The sequence below is a fragment of the Lonchura striata genome, chromosome 1A (assembly GCF_050655825.1).
Source record: "Lonchura striata isolate lonStrDom1 chromosome 1A, ASM5065582v1, whole genome shotgun sequence".
NCBI lineage: Eukaryota > Metazoa > Chordata > Aves > Passeriformes > Estrildidae > Lonchura > Lonchura striata.
The window spans coordinates 17583507-17605981 of NC_140741.1; the positions used below are offsets into that span (position 1 = coordinate 17583507).

General features: G+C 42.3%; 1 protein-coding gene across 33 annotated transcripts in view; it reads right to left on the reverse strand.

The window, feature by feature from the left end:
- Window positions 1-5837: 5837 nt before the first annotated feature.
- SOX5 (SRY-box transcription factor 5) overlaps window positions 5838-22475 on the reverse strand; it is a 607791-nt gene continuing 591153 nt past the window's right edge. For all 33 annotated transcript variants that reach the window (XM_085570319.1, XM_085570313.1, XM_085570322.1 and 30 more), the window contains 4 exons: window positions 22039-22147; window positions 21004-21177; window positions 14598-14814; window positions 5838-11361 (listed from right to left, as the gene is read on the reverse strand). In XM_085570319.1, coding sequence (XP_085426445.1) covers window positions 11058-11361; window positions 14598-14814; window positions 21004-21177; window positions 22039-22147 — 804 coding nt within the window. In that variant the 3' untranslated portion in view covers window positions 5838-11057. The remainder of the gene's footprint in view (window positions 11362-14597; window positions 14815-21003; window positions 21178-22038; window positions 22148-22475) is intronic.

The following is a 22475-nucleotide window of genomic DNA, read 5'->3' on the forward strand; positions in this document are numbered from 1 at the left end:
CTGTTTCAATAAACTTCAAAGTGGCATTGTGGGCTTTTTATGCGTTGTATTTTGTGAAGGCATTTGCTTCCAAATTGTGTTAACAAAAATATGTTGTTTGACAGATATCATCTCAGCAGATAGGTTGCCTAATCTGTTTTATTGACAAATTGACTTATTATTTGATCAACTTGAATATAGTCTTCAAGATATACTTCTATTATAAAAAAGTACATGGAACAGAGAATAATGTGTTTAGTCCATCATCTGCTTTCAGCTGTCATTTAAACATTGGTGTGTCTGTAAGAAAAGAAAAAAGTTATCCAGTTGTTTTGATCATGCTGTCAGAACCGTCTTTATTGTCTGGGAGGAATGCCCATGTAATTTCTTCTTCCTTGATACGATAATATCTTGACCTTCTTCATTCAGTCAGAAGAAAGCAGGTTATGATGGCTCTACCCACCACCTACATGAAGTTTCAGATTCTATCAGAAGAGAAACAAAGCATCTCTGGGAGCCAGAATCACTTATACTTCGCTTCCTCTGTCTTCTGTTTCAATGGGACCAGGAAACAAAGTGAAGTTAAAAGGTTTTCCTCACTGTAGTCAGAAATGCTTTTTTTTTTTTTTTTAAAGAACATTCTAAGCTGTTGTGTTGCTGTCTTTTCATTAAGGGGGGCGAGGGTGGGCTGTTGGTTATATTTATTTTTAAGCCAATAAGTTCTACTCAAAAAGTTTCAAAAGTATAAAGAATAAAAACCAAGTAAGATCCGTATGAATTCAGATAATAAGATAGATGTAACAGCTTTAAGAATGTTCCTCAGCACATTGTTTTAGGAACTTTCTTCTATCCTCATTTTTGCTGCCTGATTTTGATGGGGGAAATCCTGCTGACCCCTGCCCTGTGGGACTCTGATGCACAGGGACAGAGTGATTGAGAAGATCAGACAAGATTTAAATCTGGACCTACAGAAACAACCTGCTACCTTTGGCTATTTGCTCTTGAAACTTAACATCAGAAATAAATTAATACTTGGGAGCAAGGCAGTCACTAAAAAAAATCCCTCCATTTAGTCCATTTCTGGGTGTCAATCCCAATTTGTCTGTTTGCAATTATACTCACACTAGGTAGATCAGCACCACTACAGATAATTAAAAAGACCCCATTTTGTGATAAAAAAATCCCTCTGTATTCCACATAAATACCAGTATTGAAAATCTTAGCCCTTTAAAATCAAATGGAATAGACTTTTCGTTGGGAAAATAAATGCACAAACTGAATTAAAAAACCCCTTAAGTTGTCAATAGAAAGGAAAATTATTTTCTTCTCCTTGTTTAACTCAGTGGGTAAATATATCCTTAGAGGGAAGTTGAATAGTCTTTTGATGCACAAAAGCTGGATTTTGATAAAATGAAGCCCCTAAAAGAAGCCCCAAATCCAAACAGTTGTGTTAAAAATATGGGAGCTCTAGAAGTGACAACAAAATCAGACCCTGAGCTGTACCATTCCCGGCCTCAGTTTAGCAAAGCACAGATCTGACTAATGGAAACCTGGTCACAGAGAAAAGAACAAACCCAAATCACTCACAATTTGCTCCTCTTTGGACTTTTTTCTTGCTATTTTTTTTAAACTGCAGACATTTAATGCCATGCTTGTCTGAGAGCTTTTCCTGTAGCTAATAATACTTTGCACTGTAGTGCCTTTAATCCACAGATCTCAAAGTGCTTTGCAGGCATTAATGAATTAAACCTCATAACACCCCTTTGAAGTAGGCATTATTACAGCAGTCTTAAAGATGGGCTGAGTAATTTTCCTGAAGTTGTACAGCAAGTCCCTGACAGAGTCAGGAATAGCTGCTGAAGTCCTGCATCTCAGCCGCTTCTGCAACCACCCTGCCATTCTCCCAGATTAGCTCTCTTAAATCATTTTAATTTTAAATAATTACTTTGATTTACTTACTGTATTTAAGTCATATCTCTGTTAAATACAAGGGGAGGCATTGATTTATCCTTGGTGGGTTAGGCATTCGGTGCCTGTGGAAGTTGTGCTGATAATGTGAAGTTAAACTGACACAAATCCCCATGTGGGGATGCTCCTAGGGGGGCACAGGAGGGGCTGTGCAGGGCTTAGCTTGAGCCCCGTCCTCAGGCAGCCCCACCCAGCTCTGTGCAGCTCCATCAGCTGGGCTGACACTCACCTGTGGCAAGCACATTCTTCTCTCGCTCAAGATTTTTTTCATAGAGGAGCACAGAGGAAAGAATTTCTATTTCTTCTCCTTGTTTTTCCCATTTGAAATGTGTTTGGAGAATTGCTTACCTGGGGTGAGTGCTTGATTGGATTCTGGTGAGGATTGTTTGAGCCTGATGGCCAATCCAACCCACCTGGGGCTGGACTTGAGTGAGAGGGTCACCAGTTGTGAGTTAGATATGGTAGTTAGAAAAAGTAGGTATGCAGTTTTAGTATCTCCTTTAAATAGTGTATTAATGTATTATAGTATAGTTATAATAAAGAAATCATTCAGCCTGCTGAACGGAGTCAGATGTTATCATTTCTTCCCACTGGGTTCGCCTGCATTTACAATACTCACCCAGTCCTGCAGCGCTGGTGCTACTGCCTGAAACACCAGCAGCATTTTCCAGGTCCTTTCCAGGACTAAAAAGGGTCCTTCTCATTGCCCATGCCACACTTTACACACATTAGGGGACACACATTACACATTACACACAATACCAGCCCTCTTCCCTCCCTCCTGACCCTGTTAACTAAGACTAAACATGCAGTCGAGATTGAAACCAAGCCTAACTTCCTTCAAAAAGCCATTCAATCTTGAATTGCCACACAGGGCTGGCAGAGTGTGCCCTAGCCCTCTGATTCCTGTTTTTAATTAGTTTTTCAATGATGTATATACCATTCTACTGTCCTTTAGGCCCAGCTCTACTGAAAGTCTCTCTGCTTGAAGCATTTTAGGGTTTTGTGGAGAGGTGCATTTTGGTGTGGCTTTAGCCTCTTCCTAAAGGCTTGGCCTCCACAAGGAAGGGGTGAAAAGCATGCCTGATTTTGGTCAAAGTAACATTCCGTGCTGCCTCTGACAGCAAGTTTAGAAGCATCCTAAAAGGCAAATTGCTGTAAATCTGCAAATAACCAATCCCAAAATCAATTAATTGAAATTATTAATCTCGTGTCAAGCAGCTCTCTGTGATCAGATTAGTGGGTGGGAAGCCCTCATCACATCCTCCTCAGCCCTAGGGAGCTGGGTGGTGGTGACAGCTGAGTTGTGTGGGGCACCCAGTGCTCTGAACAGAATCTGTCTGTGGTGGAGGACAGCTCCATCTGAGCACGTGGTCCTCTCCCTGCTTCCCTGGCCACAGACACCTGCTGCTTTGCCAGCAGAAAAAAGCACCCAGTACCAAAAACCCCAGAGCACCAAGCAGTGGCTGATCACTCAGGGTGTTGGATACAGCCAGCCATCTCCCAGGGCTGGACTTCCAAGTGTCTCCAGGCCAGATGTGGTGACAGGGAAGATGGGAGGTCCACAGCTGTGTGTGGGCAGTGGGAACCTGTGACCTAGCTGAGGGTGCCAGAAGGCCGTGGCTGCAGTGATGGATGCAGTGCTTGCACGACTGAAAGCTGGACAGCAACAGCTCCAAATCATACCTGGGAACCTGCATGGACTTAGATCAAATTTACTTACTGGAGAGGAACACTCACAGAGCTGCTGCTAATCCATCCCAGAGCAGGGCAGGCTGCCACCACTGTACCCTGCACAGCTGCTCCTGCAGGGATGTGGTGCAGCTGGGGCACAGCTGATGCTCACAGGGCTGCCCACACCACCAGCCTTCCTGAGTTAAGCCAAGGATGCTACAGTGCTCCTTCTTTTTCCTGTCTTTGTGGTTACCTCACAAGAATCTCTGATTGCAGTGCATAAGCGCTACTGTAACACCACCAGACACACACGGAACATCCCAGGGACTGAAATTAGCTCCTGCAACTCTCTAGATGGTCTCAGGCACCAGACTCCTCAGATAACTATGTTCAAAGGATTTTCTGTACCTTTGCAGCATGTGTTTTCCACTGGCTGGCCTGACAGATGCTGCCTGCTCTTCTCCCACGTTGCTTTCCTAGAGTATTGCTGAATATTTATTAATTGGGAGCTTATTGACAAGATCCCCTGCACCCTTCTCTCACTGGTGCCAAAGTCACAGTGCTGAGCTTCCTCGTGAGGCACATATGCTTCCCATAATCTTTCATGGCTTCTGTGGGGGGGGGGGTCTTTTCACTTTCCTACACACACAGAGCCTGCTATGTTCCTTTCTTGGTAGGAATGCGCTAATTGTCACATGTCTTTCTTTTTAAAATAGTTTAATGTCATAATGATCCTCATTTTCGTCCTTCCTGCTACAGGCAATTTCTGGAATGTTTTAGAAGTTTTTGAAAAAATAAAAAACAAAACAAAACAAAAAAGAAAACAAAACAAAAAACTAAACAAAACAAAAACCCCCAAAAAAAACAAACAAAAAAACCCTAACCAACCAACCAAACAAAAAACAACAAAAAAAAACCCAACCCAAACCCTCTCACAACTTGTCTAGGGAAAGAATTGTTACCACTCCCAAGGCTGGGCAGTATCACTTAAGGACACTAGAAACTTTGTTTTTCACTTCAACTGCATACTTAGGGCTTAACTAGTTGTCATTCCTGGTTTTGCAAAGCCCAGCCTTATCCACACATATTACAGTTTAGATGTATCTTTAGCTTAGATTGTCTAAGGTTCTCCTTGATATTTTTCCACCACAAGGTTTACGGAACTTTGTTGCTTCTGTCAGGTACCAGCCCCACCAAAAAGGAAAAAAAAAAAAAAAAAAAAAAAGGAAAAAAAAAAGTTCTAAGTCACTCCATCTTTGCGTAGAGCGGTGAGAAGACATCACCTGCTGATCCAGGTGGGCAGTGTGGGCCATGTCAGTGCCAGAGAGGGGCTCCCTACATCACATGTTGCTGACAGTACCAGAAAAATGGATATTGAGGAGTGAAACCATTCTGACCTTTATTGGCCTGAGCCACCATCACATTGTTCTTCTCAAGCCCATTTCCACTTCCACTGGACAGGTGCTCTGTGGGTGCTCTTGGCTGTATCAGGGACGTGCCAGAACAGATCTCTGGTTTGTTGCTGGGAAGTTTCAAGTGCCACCTCACTCACGGGAAGAGCACAGAGGACAACCTGGCAAACCAAAGAAGTGGGGACAGGTTCGAAGGATCACCACCAGCTACCTCCTGCTTCCCCAAATATTGCCTTTTCCCTTTAGGAAATCTGGAACCACAGAGCGGCATCTGTCAAGCCGTAGGCACTTGAGAGTAAGCACCCATCAGAACAACTTACTGTCAAAAACAGGTACAAATTCATTTCATCCCACTTTGTGCCATATGCTGCTGTCAAAACTTCACAAACTGTTTAGGCAGCATGTTGGGACATTGTGACTATGAGTAGAGCTATTTTTTCCACAGCTCGGTGTCACTGGCATTTCTAATTGGGTGTTTCCCTGGGCACACATGGCTGTGGCAGGAGAACTCAGCCTGGCAAGGTGGGCACAGGGCAAACCTCTGCATCTGGCCACCTGCTCATCATCCTGCAAAATGCACTGGCCACACTGCTCAGGGACTGCTCCTTCTGTGCTAATGCTAGCACTGGAAAGGTGGGGTGATCTTTTTCTCCTGTGGTTTGATGAAAATCTTGACTCTTGGATCAGACTGGTAAGCGGAATTTAAATCTCACTCTCTGCCGCTTGAGACCAGGTTTTGTTCTCATGACAGGAAAGTTTGTTAGCATGGCCTTTGCTGTAAGAAGTGGGAAACAGACCACAGGATAGGTAAAGAACACATTTGCTGTTTTATTGGTGCCTTGCAGGGCAGTAATACTGAAAAAGGGGAATGCAAAAGAAACAAAAAACCCAAAAACCAAAACCAAAAACCCAGGATGGTGGCAATCCACATAGTATTTTTTTAAAGAGTACATCAACTCCTGGTTTTTTTTTCATTTATTGTGGCATGAATGGTAACATAAAACCAAAACATGAAAATATACAACTTATATTACACTATGTGTTATGAACAAAATATAAATCTATAACTCTATGTTATATTTACATAATTATTTCTTTTATTAAATTTCAAGTGAGATGGTAGGTTGCACATATTTTGTTTTAAGCTCCAGGCATTTGATTGTCTCTATTTCTTTTCTATTTTCATTTCACTTGTAAAATCCAAAACGTTAGGAGTAAGAGCTTTAGAGCCAATGGAGCTATATAAATACTGTTTCAGCAAACCAGTGACAAAAAACACTGGGGAGTAGAGAAATCAGTCAGTAGAAAAAACAAACTTGACATGTTCTTCAATCTGGGAAACTGACAAGTTAAGATAAAGTCGAAAAAATGTAAATATAAACCAAGCTAAACAGACAGCCCATGCCCTGTGAATTGAGGATACACTTGAATCCACACCTAGTGAATTACACAGTTATTTGCAAAATGGAAGGGATGGTTCTATCCAGAAGTGGTCAGACAAAGAAACTTCCTATCCCATACCTTGTGCCCTGAAACGAGATACCACACAGCTGCCTTTCTTTACAGCGGATGAATTCTTGCTCAGGAAGACCTACATTTCCATGGAGTATAATTATTTTTGATGTTACAAATGTGATGTCAGAGGCTTCTTCGGGGACAATAACAGCTCATCTCTTTGGATTAAAAAGAAAAAGCCCTGAAAATGTGCTGTAAAAAGGTTAAAGACAATTTACTTTCTAAAAAATGATTTAATTAAAGACAGTCTACTGCAGTAACCAAATCTTAGAAATAATGTCTTCGAAGAAAGAATTTCTTCCATATGCATTCATAATAAGAGGATTTGGTTACAAAACTAATTAAGTGCTATAATAATAGCTAGTGTTCTTTTCTGGGGGCCTGATTAATATAGCGGAACGGTTAGATAAAGATGTTAAATGCACTTAAAAATCCTATTTTACTAATATAAGGCATGAATAAATGGAAAAAAGGATATACTCTGTGTTATTTAATTGAGCTTAGAAGCAAGTGCCTCAGTTTTTTTTTTCCTTTATTTTCCCCTTTTCCCCACTGCTGGAGATGTTCCTTCTCAAACTCCCAAGATGCATGGTGGCTTCAGGAGGAGGTGGCCTGTACACTCCCCCAGGCAGCTCCCCAGGAGCATCCTGGCTCACCAGCTTCCCAGAGAAAAGGGGAACAGAGCCACCTTGGCATTAGGGCCTCAATAACCTTCAAGGTGAATAAACCCTTATCTCTTCTAACCTGTTTTTTCTACATGCTCCAGGGCACAGAGCCCAGGAAAAAAAAAAAAGAAACAAGAAGATAATTTTTATAAATGTGTATTTTGCTTTTTAGATTTTTTTTCCCCCAGAAAATTCAAGAGGGACAAACAGTACCATATTTTCAAATCTGGTCTTCTACTGCTGAAGGTTATATGGGTGCTCATCCTTGGACCTAAGAAAACATTAACATGGGCATTAAGCATTTTGCTGGCGTGGAACCCCAGAGCCATTTTTTAAAAATCTATGTTTTCATCTTTTGGCCTCTTTTTTGTTTCCTTTTTAACATTTCTGCATGGGTTTCAACATCCCAAACGTGAAAGAGGGGGCCAGTGTGCTACAGCAACCCCAAGGAGAGGCAGGCTGGGGCACAGCCTGTCACAGGGAACGTGCATGGGACAAAGTCAGCCCTGGCTGGGGCAGTGGGGACAGCTGGGGGTTCTGGGGAGGGCACTGCCCCAGCCCTGGGGCCCACGGCCACCAGGCTGGGGACACCAGGCACTGCCCCATCCCCAGTGCCCACAGATACCAGGCTGGGGGCACCGGGCTGGGGACACCAGGCTGGAGACACCAGGCACTGCCCCATCTCTGGTGCCCCCGGACACCAGGCTGCCACCAGCAGCCTCTCCTGGGAATTCAGGGCTGGCATTTGGTCCCAAGGGCCCCCTTCCCTGACCCCTGCCACCCCAAGGCTTGCTCCAACCCCATCTGGCAGCGTGACACCTACCTGGAGCTAAAACAAAGTATTCCTGGTCGCCCAAAGTGACACAATTAAACCAGAGAATCTCTCAACTGTGGTGGAAATCAAGCATCCAGCAAATGTGAGGTGGACCCACAAGAGTCAGAAGTAATTTGTTCACAAAGACAGGGAACAAATTTAAAAGTTAAAAAAACCCCAAAAATAAAAAGGAGCAAATATCTGTTTTCACATTGTACATAATAATGATATAAAAACAATTGTCTATTTTTTTCCTTCTTATCCAAACAGAGTGCTTCAAAAAAATTGGCTCTAGATGACTGGTGTAATTAAATAACTAAAATGAGTGATGAGAGAGCAGAAGTTAATTAAGATTGAAAACAACACTCCCATTAATTCACTCCATCATAATAAACATCAGAAGTTGACATGGCTGGGGCCAAAAAAAATAAAAGAAAGAGAAATGGTGTGAGCAGAAGAAGAAGCGATTTGTTTTCATATGTATATATATATATTTATATATATATAAAAAGGTAAGGTGGAGAAGGGTATCAATTTTAAATAGCCTAACAGCTTCATTTGCTGCACTGCCAAATTAGAACAGAATAAAATAAAGTTAAAAAAGGGGGGAGGGTGTAAATAAATTATACATAATTTACTAATCTGGGAACAGCTGACCATTATTATTATTATTATTATAATTACCATTCAACACTAGCAAGAAGAGGCAGTTCAACTGAAAAAAAAAAAAAACAAAACCCCAACACAGTCATAAAATACAAAAAAAAAGAACCCTCTCTGACACGGAGGATATGATCAGCTACTCCAAGCATCATTTCAGAGCAAATCTTCTGAGAGAGAGAAAATAGAAAAGAATTTTTCAAAGCAGAGGTGGAAATTGGAAAACAGAAGAAAAAGAAAAGAAATGTAGCAGGGTAAAACTGTCACATGCCCAAACATCGGAGTATTGTCCTAAGTGTTCAATGGCATTTGCTTTTTGCTTTGCCGAAGGCCTGCAGAGGTCAAGTTACACTTCAAGTGGAATTTCAAGAGGCAAAGAAAGGCATTCCCCCCTTCCTATCTGTCCTGCTCATTGTCCTGCACCTGGCATCAAGGGCTGAACTTGCCTGATTGAGGGACTGTTTGCAAAATCAGGGCTGCCAAACAGTGGCGAGCAGGGCTCTGGGGAGTGCTTGGGCTGGGATCTCACTGCCACTAAGATGTGTGGGGCAAACTGTACAAGTTAGAGGTGATAACAACAGCAACGCAGCTCCCTCTGGGAGTAGAGATTCACAAGGAAGCAACATGAAGTTGGCATCCCCAGTTAAAGAAACAATTTGGAGGAAGGTTTTTGCCACAGCACGATGCCAAGACCTTCCCTTCCCGGGCGCAGAGCAGCTCCCAGACACCTTCCTCATCTGGCTGTGGCTGCCCAAGGAAGACAAAACTGCCCAAGCAATGTGAGTGGTCTGGAACAAGACTGGAAATAGTTTAGCACAGGAGAATGTTTTTTCAGTTGTGAGAGACAGCAGTGAGGGAAACTCAGCACTGCAGCGGCCCGTGTTCTTGTAACCCCACTCAGAATATGGAAATGTCCTCAGAGCTACCAGCCTTCCTTCCCATGCAAACATCCCACTGATAAAAGAAGAATTTCTGCCAGTGCACAGGAGAAAAAGAAGTCAGTGGAAAAAAAAATGCCTTTTGAATCAGAAATCAGTTCTCAACCACCCTGAAGGTATGAGTTCATCAGAACTGGTCTCAGTTGGTGGTAACTTAATTATGCTCAGTGCGTGGTAACTGAGTTACTGTGTCCTGTGCAGAACAAACCACATTTTGGACAAGCCTTTTATGTTGTTTATGGTGCCACCTGAAGTGCAAACTAAAAGTAAAGGTTTCTTGCAGACCAAGTCACTTGGAGGGTGCAGGACTTCATTCTGGAACACGCTTTTTGCTCATGATAATCCAGGATTATTCTTATCAGTACCATAAACACGCACACATGAAAATCCAAGACCATAAAATATTTTTTCTCTAAATTTCTTATGTCTCTCTCTCTCTCTCTTTTCTTTTTTTTTTTTTTTTTCACCTGAGAACAGCACCTACAGTTTCCTTTAAAAAGCAAAAGCAAAAATATATTACTAATCTCACCAGCTGCTGGTATATCAGGTTCTTCAAGGGATTGTCTAAGATATAACACTGTCCTAACTTAAGACAGAGCAAGAAGCAAATGAAAAGCCAAAGAAAAACAAAACAAGAAGGGACCAACCTAAAAAAAGCAAATTCAACTAGTTCAGCGCTTTAGTACAAATTTGGCACTTGCTCAAAGACTCAGTATGGTGTGCAACTGATGAAGAGAAGTCCTCTCTTGAAAGGAAATGCTTGTTGGGGTTAACAGAAAGACTCCCCACTTCCTTCCTTGCCAGCCACGCACACAGGCACGCACACACACACACACTTCTGACCCAGATTTGACAGGGAGGAGGAGGAGAAGGAGGAGGAAGAGGAAGAGGAGGAGGAGGAGGAGACAGAGGGGGTTAAAAGGAATTTTAACCTTTTTTTTTTCCTGTCAGGTGCATTACCAAAAAAAAATTATTTCTCTTTAAACTGTAGCACAAAACAACAAAACACATTCACAAGCCACTTGTTGGCACTGTGTACCTGAGTGAGAATTTCTAGAACATTGTAGAACAAACAGCCATAAAGTTTATTTGAAAAAAAAAATAATAATAAAAGGTCAACGAGTAAGACTTCAGTGCTTGGGTATAGCAGCTGAATTACTGGCATTATTTTACCCATAGCTTATATCATTCTGTTGTTGTTGTCGTTGTCTTTGTTTCCTTCCTTCTGAGCCTTTTTTCTTCTGATGCAGGCTGATGTCTATTAGTCAGCTGATGTCCCAGCTAGTTAAGACTAACAGTTAAAGTAACAGTCAGTGTATGAGAAAGTTAATGTGCTTGGCCACTGGCAAGGATAAACCAGATGGGGCTTTATTTATTTGTTTTTTTCTTTCCTCCTTGGAGTCCTGCAGGTGGCGAGCCGTGGGGACCCCGATCAGTTGGCCTGCCCCGCAATGTGGTTTTCACTGTCACTGCCATAGTCTGCATCGGGGTCGTCCTCCTCCTCGTCGTACTCGTCGTAGATCTCCCCGTTGGCGTCGTCGGGCTGCATCTCCTCCTTGATGTGCGGCTCCTCGCCCTTGACCCCGTAAGTGCTCTGGATGACGGGCATGCTGGGCTCGGGGCTGCTGGACACGCTCGAGTGCTCCGAGGGCAGGTGTGGGGAGGGCATTCCCGCCATGGCGATGGCTCCTGGGTACACCACGCCCGCCGTGGCCATGGGCAGCTGGGCCTGTTGCCTGCCAGGAGGAAGAGAGTGAAGGATGTTGGAATGTTGCATGGAACACCAGGAGGGTGAGCTCAACAGCGCATATTCTTGAGCATGCAGAGGAACTTTTGCGTCAGCATTCAAAACTCACTGAGCGACGCTCCGCAAACAAACCCAAATCAATTCCACTGATAGGAAAACCCCACCTCTGGAAGCATCTCTAGCTGTTATCTGAGCTACACAGCTTCAGCTTGCCTGCTTGTGAGGGAAACTTCTCCATTCACCTTGGTGCCACCCAAAAATAAACATGCTTGCCAACCGTGGTCCAACTTAAAACCCATGTATTTTGAAAAGCTTCCTTTTAAAAAATCCAACCTGTTACCAGCACTGGACATAAGAGTCACAGTAACAAGACGTAAATTGCCAGTAGGAGAGAGGCAGCAAAGTCTAGGTAGACTGCATAGGAATGGGAAGGTGCTGCAGGAAAATTCCACTGGATGAGGAGAAAGCAGAGACAATGCTTACTCCACATTCATTTGGGGACCTGATCATTACTAGAGAGAGGAACAGTGGCCTAAAGGCCTCTAAAGGCCTCCCACTGGAAAGTGAGAGTTCCACTGGGAGCAGCCCTTGTGAAAAGCAGATCCTCTTTTCCCAAAGAGAATTTTTTTTTTGTCTCTTTTATCCCACAGGTGGATAAAATTGGGAAAAGGCAGACTTAAAATGGTAGTGGACATTATTGAAAAATAAATAAAAAGCAAGGAAACAATATGAGCATTTGAGAAAATCTTCTACAGGATGCCTTCATACATCTAAGCCTTGAAAACCTTTCTGCAGTAAAAAGAAGAATTATTGCAGGCTACAGAGATTCCTTCTGCATCAAGAACACTAACTGTTATACCAGTGTTTGTTTCTCTGAGAAGCTTCAGAGTCCCAACAAGCCTAGAGGTTTAAAATTCATGCTCCTTTTGTTGCCTTCCTGCACGAAGTAATTCCATTGCAGTAATTCTGTTCAGCACATGCTGCACATTGTAATGTCATCAGCGGTGTGTCCATCTGCACTGAAAAGCCTTGCCACAGGAGACAGGGTAGAGTCTCCTGAGATGAACATTCTTAATTAAGAATGAAATCCTTCCCTGTTCCCCTGCCTGCCTGCCCTGGCTGCACAGTAAGCCTCACAGAGTACAGTGATCCTGAAAGACTTTCCTCTGCCAAGCAGCTTTATACTTGTTTGGAATTGCTTGCTGCGTTTTCAGATACTTCCTGCCTGCCATCCAAACAAGGCCTCCCTCCACAGAGCCCCTATTTCCACGTTTCTGAAACAATCCAAGCTGTCTCAGCTAAAGATACAGCTCTTGAAGTAGGGAGCAGATCTAATTTGCATTTTATTCTTAATTCAGTAGGAAGGCTTTTGTTTTCTGGAGTCAGCATCTCTGCAACAAGACTCAGCACACTTAAATTTGTTTTAATATTTAACAATAGGAACACTTTGCACTTAAATGGTGCTTTTCAGAGTGCTTTTCAAATATTAAATAATTTAAGGATAGTATTTTTCCACCTCTATGGGATGTCCAGCCTAGAGGATCTTGCAGTAGTCCTCAGATACTAATGTATTAGGGCTCTCAGCAGGCCATGCTTGACACGCTACCACGAAAGATGAGCACACTGAAATAGGGAACTTTAAAAATTCCCAATCTTTCCCACTGCGATGCCTCCAGCACAGCCACTGTTAAACCAAGTACTTACTGTTGTGCCCAGCAGGAGCTGGGCTGGTGTTTAGGAGTTTAGCCCTAAATGACCTGCATTGATGGATGCAACAGATGGGGAACCTAAAGCAGGAATGCAACTGCAGTGCTGTGACTGGTGACATCACACCCGGCCCCACTGCAGCTACTGGCCATTCTGTCAGCTGCTTCCAGAAAGATTTTGCCCTGGGTTCTGCCCCAGTGTAGATTACATCCAGAAGTGTCTTGATTTCAATGTCAGCCTTGTTTGGAAAGCTGAATTTCTGCAGGCAGAATGTTACAAGGTTAATTTTTTTCCCCATGATGAGGCATGCATGTTAACCAGATAAGCAGAGTTTTGGGGGCTCTGTTGCCACCTATTCTTTTTCCATAAGGCCCCCTCCTTTTTTTAATCTCTTGATGCTGAATGTTGGCTGACTTCCCTGTGTTTGTTTCAGTGCTTACCACTGGGATCACTGGACCTGCCAGCACCACAGGGTTAAGCAGCTCAAATTTCTCTGCTGAGCAGCTTATTCTAACAATGCACACTGTAGCTGTTTAAAACACAGTCTGGTGACACTTAACAGTCACTGGATAGATGTTCTCTCCTTTATTGCTACTTCTAGCCATTAACTAAAGTGATGTGCAACCCAGTTAATACCAAAAGGGTTCCAAACCAAGATGAAACAGAACACAAATTCCATTATTTCAGAGGGTCTCTCTTGTTGCTGGTTTTGCTTTTTTTTCTTAGGATCCCTGTGTAGCTTTTAATTTTCTCAAGTGAATACAGAAATATTGTGGAATATTTGATTACTTTGGGTTCTTTTTGATCTGCTATAACCAACAGCAAGGAATCTCTGCAGAAGAAAAATATATGCTAGTCTTCTAGGCATATTTTATTCTAATCATATCAAACTGATCTATTTGCTGTTTGTCAGAACTGGTCTTAAAATTTCTGCTCAACAGAAAGCATTTAACTTGCTGGACTGCAAGACACTCCCTGGAAGGACAAATGAACAATGCAGACATGATATGAATACAGCTTGGCATCAATCAACTGAGTCACATCCATATTCCAGCTCAGGTTCAGTGTGTTCAGCAGTCCTTTTGCAGACCACTTGCCACAGATCCTACTGAATGCAAACTCCCTTTTTTTGGCTTTTGGATCCAGAGGCACTACCACAGATTCCTTCAGATACTCTCTCAGAGGCCTCGCAATATTTGTAAGATTTTACTAGAAGACTTATTTCTTTAGAAATAAGTTTCATTAGAAAATCTTAAAGCCTTTTTTTTTTTTCATGATCAGAGCAGAAATGAGACAGCTGGCAGAGACATTAAGATGAGTGTAAATCAGAGCCAACAAAAAAGCTTCCTAAAATTGCCTAACCTCCTCCTGGACCACTTTGCTATGAAGTACAACTCTCATTTTCTGTTAGCAACATCCAACGCCCTTGCCAATTAACTACCATGAAGAATAAAGGTTTCTCCCTGTTTTTTCTTTGTTTTTGGACAGAACGAGCAGTGCTTGTGGGAGGTGCCATACCCAACATTGAAATACTGCCTCATCTCCTGGCGTCGGTTGCGCATGATGGCCTTGTACTCGCCGATGCGTAATTTCTTGCCATCCACGAGGCAGGTACGCTTTGGCCTGGGCTTGTACTTGTAGTCTGGGTATTTCTCCAGGTGCTGCTTGCTGAGCCGGGCCTGCTCCTCATAGTATGGCTGCTTCTCTAGGTTTGTCATAGCTTTCCAGCGAGATCCTGTCACCAAAAATAAAAAAAAAAAAAAGAGGAAAAAAAGAGATGAGATGCTACTCATCCCCAAACGCCACAAGGCAGAGGAACAAGTAGGTCACCCAGGCCACCCTAAGGCCATTTGGCTTTGGGCTGAGAATCTGTCAAAGCTTCTAGACAGGGTTCTGGTCTTGTTTGTATTTGACTCATAAACCTCCTGGGTACAGCCAAAATGCAGAGAGGCGGCCCTGGAAATTTTGACTCAATATTTTACTGAAATTTATCTACCTTACAATGCCTTTCAGGTGGTCAATAAAGCTATGATCCTGACAACAGGCAACCCCTGACACTCAGTTCCAGGAAACAAGGCAGTGCATTTTGGAGGAATGGACACACAGCGTGTGCTCTGCTGTGTCCCCACACTTTCCCTTGGCCACATGCCTGTTCACACCTCCTGCTCATGGAAGGCTCCATGTGCTGCTGTCTGTGATTCACAGCTGGATCAGGTCATCACATCTGGATACACACAAGCCCACAGCCTCATCATTCCTGACAAACACTGGGTCTTTCTGGTTCCCAGGTTGGTAGTCAGAAGAGGAACTGACTGTAAATGCTCTTCAGTCAGGTACAGGAGCCTACAAAGCCCCCAAAGCAATGCCTCTAAAAGTTATAAACCATCCCATATGTGTCAGTGGGGTATTAACTCCAAGACCAAGTCCTGGCAAACACTGCCAGCCCCAGCTTAAAGAATTTACTGTGTCATGAAAGGAAAAGCACTGGGCTACTGGCACATCTCTCTCTGGAGCTGCACTATGGCTTCATTGCTGGCAGCCCTGTTTTCTGACTATGCTAACGTGGATATTTGAGATAGGGATATAGTAAAGACTTCAAAATTGTTTTTAAATGCCTGCTGAAAGTCATAAACAAATACTTCTTAAAGGATATAATGCAGGAGCAGAAAGTAAAAGTTCCTGAATCAGTTGCCCCATTTTATTTTTCCATTAAATATAGAAGTGCTTCAGGGTAAGATACATTTCAAATAACAAGAATAGTTCAAGCTGTGAAACCTGTGGCCTAGAAAGAAAACTTTATTGGAAAATAGTCAAGTTTCTCACTGAAAAAATGTTTGAATAGTTTCTCAATTTAATGGGTTCATAATGTCATATGTCATACTTGACTTCCTCTTGTTCCTCATTTTTTATGGTCATCTCATGCTACTGCTCAGGCTGGTCTTATCCCACTGTACCCCCAAGACTTGCAATAGAGGGAGCACAGTTATCCTTTCCCCAAGAAAGACAACAGTTCAATTCCTTCTAGAAAAGGCCCCTTGGGATTATTGACACCATTTCCCCCACTATTCTTCGAATCTTTATTCCATGCTGCAGTCTGGGTTTCTGAAGAGAAGATCTGGTACCACCTGACCTCACACCCAGAGATAAGCAATGTATAAACAGTGATGTCTTTGTCCTGAAAAGGGGCAATGGGTATGCCTTTCTCAGCAAACACTGCTTTGAAGTCAAAACCATCATTTTTCACCCCGTTTACAGCACATAGCATGCAGAGATCCCCCAGCTAGTCCTGGAATGGGAAGGAGTTTAATGACATTGTTATTAGCTTAGGCCCAGCACCATAATTGCATTGCTAGATGGCTTTTAGGGCTGGGACTGAAACTCCTGCACTCCTGTCCCTTCTTATGCCACACAGAGGTAGTGTCTGTGCCTGGGGACTGGTGGCAGGGCTCTGTGTTAACACAGGGCAGCACCCTGGGACCAGAATCCTGCTCAGCACCTTGGGTCTCCTGCAGAAAAATTATTCCAAGCTTTTCATGGAAAAGAGAGAGGCTGGAAAAATGGCACTGACTTTCCTCCTGGACTTGGGGATGAAGGATACAAGTGACTCTCACAACACTGCACAACAACTGATGCTGCCTAAGAAGGAAATACAGGCTGGGCCTGTGTTGAACAATATTAAGAATTCATGGTAAAGCAGATGAGCCCTGGAAGATGCCCAGATGTGGGTGTTCTTTCAAATTCTGTATGTAGGCACCAACACACTGATGTTTCAGCAAAGAAAATCCAAAGAGTTAGCCTAAATCCAGAGCTGTCTAATGACAGACCTGCTGAAGCCCTAATGGCCTAGGAAACAGCCCCAGCTCCCCCAGCTCCTGCTCCTGATGCTGCATCAGGTGCTTTTTATGAAGAGAAAAGTTGAGAAGCTCAGTCTTTAACAAATCTTGACATTTGCTCTACATTCTGTGAAGGGATCTGCAGTGCAGGGACTCACATATTTTGAGACAGACAGATGCACAGAAAGGTAGAAATTAAGGTCAGCTCTTGCGAAATTACCATGAAAATACTCTATTCCAGCACAGTTTCTCTTCTGCCGTGCCATTTCACTTGCTGCAAACCTACAGCCAGACCTGGGCAGGCAGATTCCTACCCTGTCATGTGACAAAAAGTAGTGAGCAACGTCAGGAGATCAGCACAAGCCTTTGCAGGATCAGGGCCATAAAATGTGAAATTCTGATGCATAGTATTTGCATATACAGTTACACCTACAGTTATACATTACTGGTATTCGTTATATTTTTTTCTTCCTGAGCTGCACACTCAAATACAACAAAAATCCTGGTAGTTTCACCTCTCTTCCTAGCAAATTTTTAATAGCTGCCTCCTGCAGTGATACCTCCTCTTACTACGACTTTACTGTTTTTACAAAATGTGCTAAATATAATTTACTAGTATGTTTTGAAGTATCATACATAATTAAACAAACAATATTGTCAAAATAGTTTTTTTTAAATGGCACACTTTCTGATGATAAACCATTGTTTTTTATATTTGATAATTTTCACTTATTTTCTTAGTAATTTACATAATACAGTCAATTATCTGAATGGTCTTCATCTAAAATTTTGAAGGGTATGTAACACTGATCTTGGAATTTCCACCCACATGGTAAGCTATGAATGAGTACAATCAGTCAACATATTAAAGCTTTTTAAAAATACCTTATATTTGGACTAAATATGCTTGTAATAGCTTTATTTGTCATTGTTTTATGTGTCTACAAACACACACAGGCAGGCATGAGCACCTATGCACAGTGCCAAACCCAAGCCCAAACAAGATGTGATTGCAGAAACTTGAGAAACCTTTCTTTTTATGGGAAGATTTGCAGTCTTGAGTGAGCTCCCTGCTCACCATCTGTGTTGGAAAGCTTTGAGTGGGTCAAGCACACAAGGCTTTTCTCCTTGCCTATGAAAACAAGAGTCCATTCCCCTCCCTGGATGCATGCAAAAATGACAAGCAGGATTCTAGCACAATTCTCCCCAATGTGATGGCCAAAGCATTTAGAAAAACAAAAACAAATTCACAGACTTTGCACCACCAAGCACAGCTCCTGCCCCTCAACTGAGCTAGGGCAGTCAGAGCTGTGCCCACAAAGCTGTGTGTGATTGGGAGCACATCCACAAAGGGCATATCCTTGAGTCCAGGACAGGAGAGAGATGCCCTCACCCATGCCCAGACACACATGTGCAATGTTCAGAGCTCTGATCACTGCTGATTTTAAGCCAAGTTTCTGTGACAAAAATTTTCAGCTGCTTGCAATATTCTCTAACTTTCGGTCCATTAGACTGATATTTTTCAATCTGAGTACCTGAATCAGGCTGATTTTATGTTTAAAAAACATTCTCACACAGAGAGACACTTGTATAATGTATAGGTAAGTGTACACATTTGTATAAACACACATATACATTCCAAGAGAATGTGTAAGAATGTATATTTCTGAAGCTAGTAATTAACTTCATTTTTTCCCAAAATCTTTACATAGATTTCTCAGTAAAATTAATTAAAATATTTACCAAAATATCTAAACAATGCATTATTAAATTGACAGGGTCCAGCAGCCCCACTTTAGCACTTTTTTAACAATTTACTAAAAAATCCATTATCCACAAGTTTAAGTTGCAATGAACAGATGGATGACAAACGTATGCACGGATGAATTTAGTGACAAATCCGTGTATCTAATTTTTATGCTCAAAACATAATACCACAGCGTCAAACATAATCCCTAGAGAATTCTAGTGCTGGGAAGGGCACCTCCTTCTCATTTTACTATAAAAAATGACCCTCAGCTGGTAAAAACTCTATCTAAGTTACTCTGCATGACAACAAGCTCTGTGACCTCAACGTGTAGCAGAGCTGCTGGAAAAGTGGGAAGGAAAAATTGTGGCTTTCTAATAAGGACACCCTAATACCTGGTTGAACTGTGAGCTTCTAATTGGTCACCCTATGCCAGTTAACAGACAGCTCCCTGCTGACTTCAAAAGACTGGCCTTTTGCAGCTGAGGGAAGAACTCTGTAATGTTTCTGTCAAGAAGGAAGATTCCAGGACATCCCTCTCTATTGCACACGTAGAATGAAAAAAAAAAAAAAATCAAATGTGATGCTGTAAAGAAATAGAAACATCATCTTTCACTGTCTCAGACCTTGCTTTTCCCTGTATTTGGCAGCAAAACAGAGTTTGGAGTCAGCTATACTGTCTGTCACCTCAACAGGATCTGTAATGAATTTGCACATTTTACTCCAACTACTGTATATCTAATCAGAAAAAGATGTCTCCATATCTCCCTGATCTAGTGCCAAATAGTAAAAGGTGATTCCTTATGTTAACAATTTCAGCATAATGGCTTATTAAAACCAGATTTTAGGGTATTATAAAATGCTTAGAAGCCCTTTAAAATGTCAACCAGGATCCCCAGAGACTGTGTAAAATGTCAGCCCAGCTCAAATGCCTGTTTTAAGCAGAATGAATTAGCAGCATGCTGTTGGAGGTTGTTATCCAAAACAATCAGTTAAGAGGGAAAACATCAAGCTCTCTTTGTACTTTCTATATGAAAAGGGCCATTCAGAATGATCTTGTAGATTTCTGAAACTGATTACTTAAAAACAAGTTTAACCAGGTCCAGTCTCAATTTAGAAACAGACCAAAACTATTACTGCCCTGTCCTCCGGCTAATCACATCATACACCTCTGACCAGTATAATCACTTTAAACCAGTATAAGGAAGGTTATATTGCCATCAACATAACCAATTTAGCCTTCTAATCCTGTTCCCATAACTAATCTAATCATCTCGTACCACCCTCTAAATCATGGCTTCATATCATCACATCTGCCATCCATGGCAATACATTTTGCTTCTCCAACCAATTTATCTTGTTTCCACTTGCCCCCCGCTAACTTTTCATAATACCACTCTAATCAAGGTAAGCCTCAAACCTCTGACCAGTCTAAACCTGGCATATTTACCAGCCCTGCAGCTGGCTAATGCTGCCATTAAAACTGCATCTCTTGAGCAGCCTGCAAAACCAGTGAGATCTGCAGCACAGGTAAACACGTTCCCTGCTTAGCTGCTGGCCTGAGGGATGCTTAGGTCCTGTAGCTCTTTTTATTGGTAAAAATACAGTATCTCTAATTTGGTCACAGATATATTATTTTTCTGCTGAAAAGTAATTCACTGGCCTCAGTGAGCCTCACCTACTGTGTCATCCAGCACAACACAGAGGAGTAACTTTGGGTAGAACATGGTCCTGAGAATCTGATTAAACAGTGATAAATTGGAAGACTCTGGCATGAGATTCAGTAGCTGATGCTCATGACAAATCTTGATCGGGATGTGAAGAGCAGACAATATGGAAGTCGGGGTTTTAAAAAAATTATTTTCAATATATGGAAGAATGAAGAACCACCCACTGTAGGAGAATATCAAGTTTGAGAACCTGAAGATGCACAAATCTGTACGGCCTGCTGAGATGCATCTGCAGGACCTGAGGGAACTGACAGAAGAACTGGCTAAGCCACTGTCCATCCTATTGGAGAAGTGGCAGTCTGGTGAAGTTGTGGCTCTCTGGAAAAGGAGAAACGTAAACCTCATATTTCACAAGGAAAACCTGGGAACTACAGGCTACTCCACCTCTTCTCTGTGCACAGTAAAGTCACCACCACAATCTCAGTAATTACAAAGAATATTTCAGGTTGTGGTTAATACATACTGCTGGGGAGACCCCTATCACTGCTGTTCTTGGTGCAGTAACTAAAGCACAAGAAAGAAAGAAGAAATGCTGTTCTGTCGGGTGCTCAGCTAAACTCAGTCATAATCCTCTCCAGCTCCGCTTGGGAAGAGCGGTGCTCTGCCACTCTTACCTAGTATCTTGCTGATGTTGGAGTTGTGCATGTCAGGGAAGGCCTGAAGGATCTTCCTGCGCTCGTCCTTAGCCCACACCATGAAGGCGTTCATGGGGCGCTTGATGTGCGGCTCATTGCTGCCACGCCCTCGCGACTCGCGGTAAATCCGAGACTCCGAAACTCCCGCACTTCCTGCAAAGCAACAGGGAAACATCTCCAGCTTGTGGCTCGGAACGCAGCTTCCTCTGCCAGCAGTAACCTAGGTCAGCTGCTGCATGTTCAGTGAGTCACAGTCACAATATGTTAATGGTTGTATATTGCCTGTTTTAATTACTCTATTAATTCAGCATCACATAGTATGCACCTGATAAGGAGTTTTGATTGTTTTTAAATACAAAGTATTACACAGCTTTTCTAAGCCATCTTTTACTGCTTAATTGCATAAACCAAATACATACTTATCAATGCAAGCTTATTTTTAATTTTCATCCTTTCTTGCTTACAGAATGCTGGTGATATTATGTCACCCATTTTCTACCTTTTCTATGACAGAAAGGGTGTGATAGATGGCAATACTGGGCATTCCTTCTTAAGCAGTTCTCTAACTAGCAAATGAATACTTGCTAGTTTTTGTGCTTACGTCTCCTTAACAATATATGCAATAGCAGAGAAGCAAATAAACATTGTGCTCGCTTCATCAAACCAATAAGGCCCCCACAGATGCAGAGAACACATCATTTACAGAGGATCAGGTCTACACTTCATGGCTTCCCTGAGTGATCTCACTTACCCAACATATATTTGCCTCCTTTAGTCCCTTTTATTATCAGAAATACATTTTTAGTCCCATCTTGAGACCTTCAGTGGACAGAGGGAAGGTTAAAAATAATCTCCAGACTTAAAACATGAATCACTTCTACCAGTCTTGTTTCATAGCCACTTATTCTAACAGCTTGTACTCCTCATGGGCCTCCAAAGCCCTGGGATTCTCTCTCAGATCCCGTTGATACGCACACACAAACCTGGAAATCAGGAAAAGCCATTTGTACTGACCGTCAGAATCTCCACTCATGTTGAAATCCATCATTGCGTGGCTGAACTTCCCATCTTCACTCTGTTTTACTGCCAGCTGCTGAGTCAGGGTCTCCAGTGTTGTTTTGTCCTGTATGGGCCAGATGATCAGGAAAATAATCAAATAATGTAACTCCAACGTTTGTATGTTATTTGGGAGGTTTATAGGGAAGCTAGATAACTATTCACAAGAGTTTACTGAGCCATGTATTGAAGAATAAATAACAGTGCTTTTTCTGGAAGAGACAGGGTTACAAACTCTACCATAAAGTCCTTTTCAAAACTTGCTTATTAGCTAGTGATAAGCAAATTCTGTAGTGTTGAAAAGATTGGCTTAGTTAGGCATGCTAAAACTGGCTGCACATCTGAAGAATACTTCAACTCTCTATGTTCCTGGGACTGCAAAGCTGGCCTGAAAG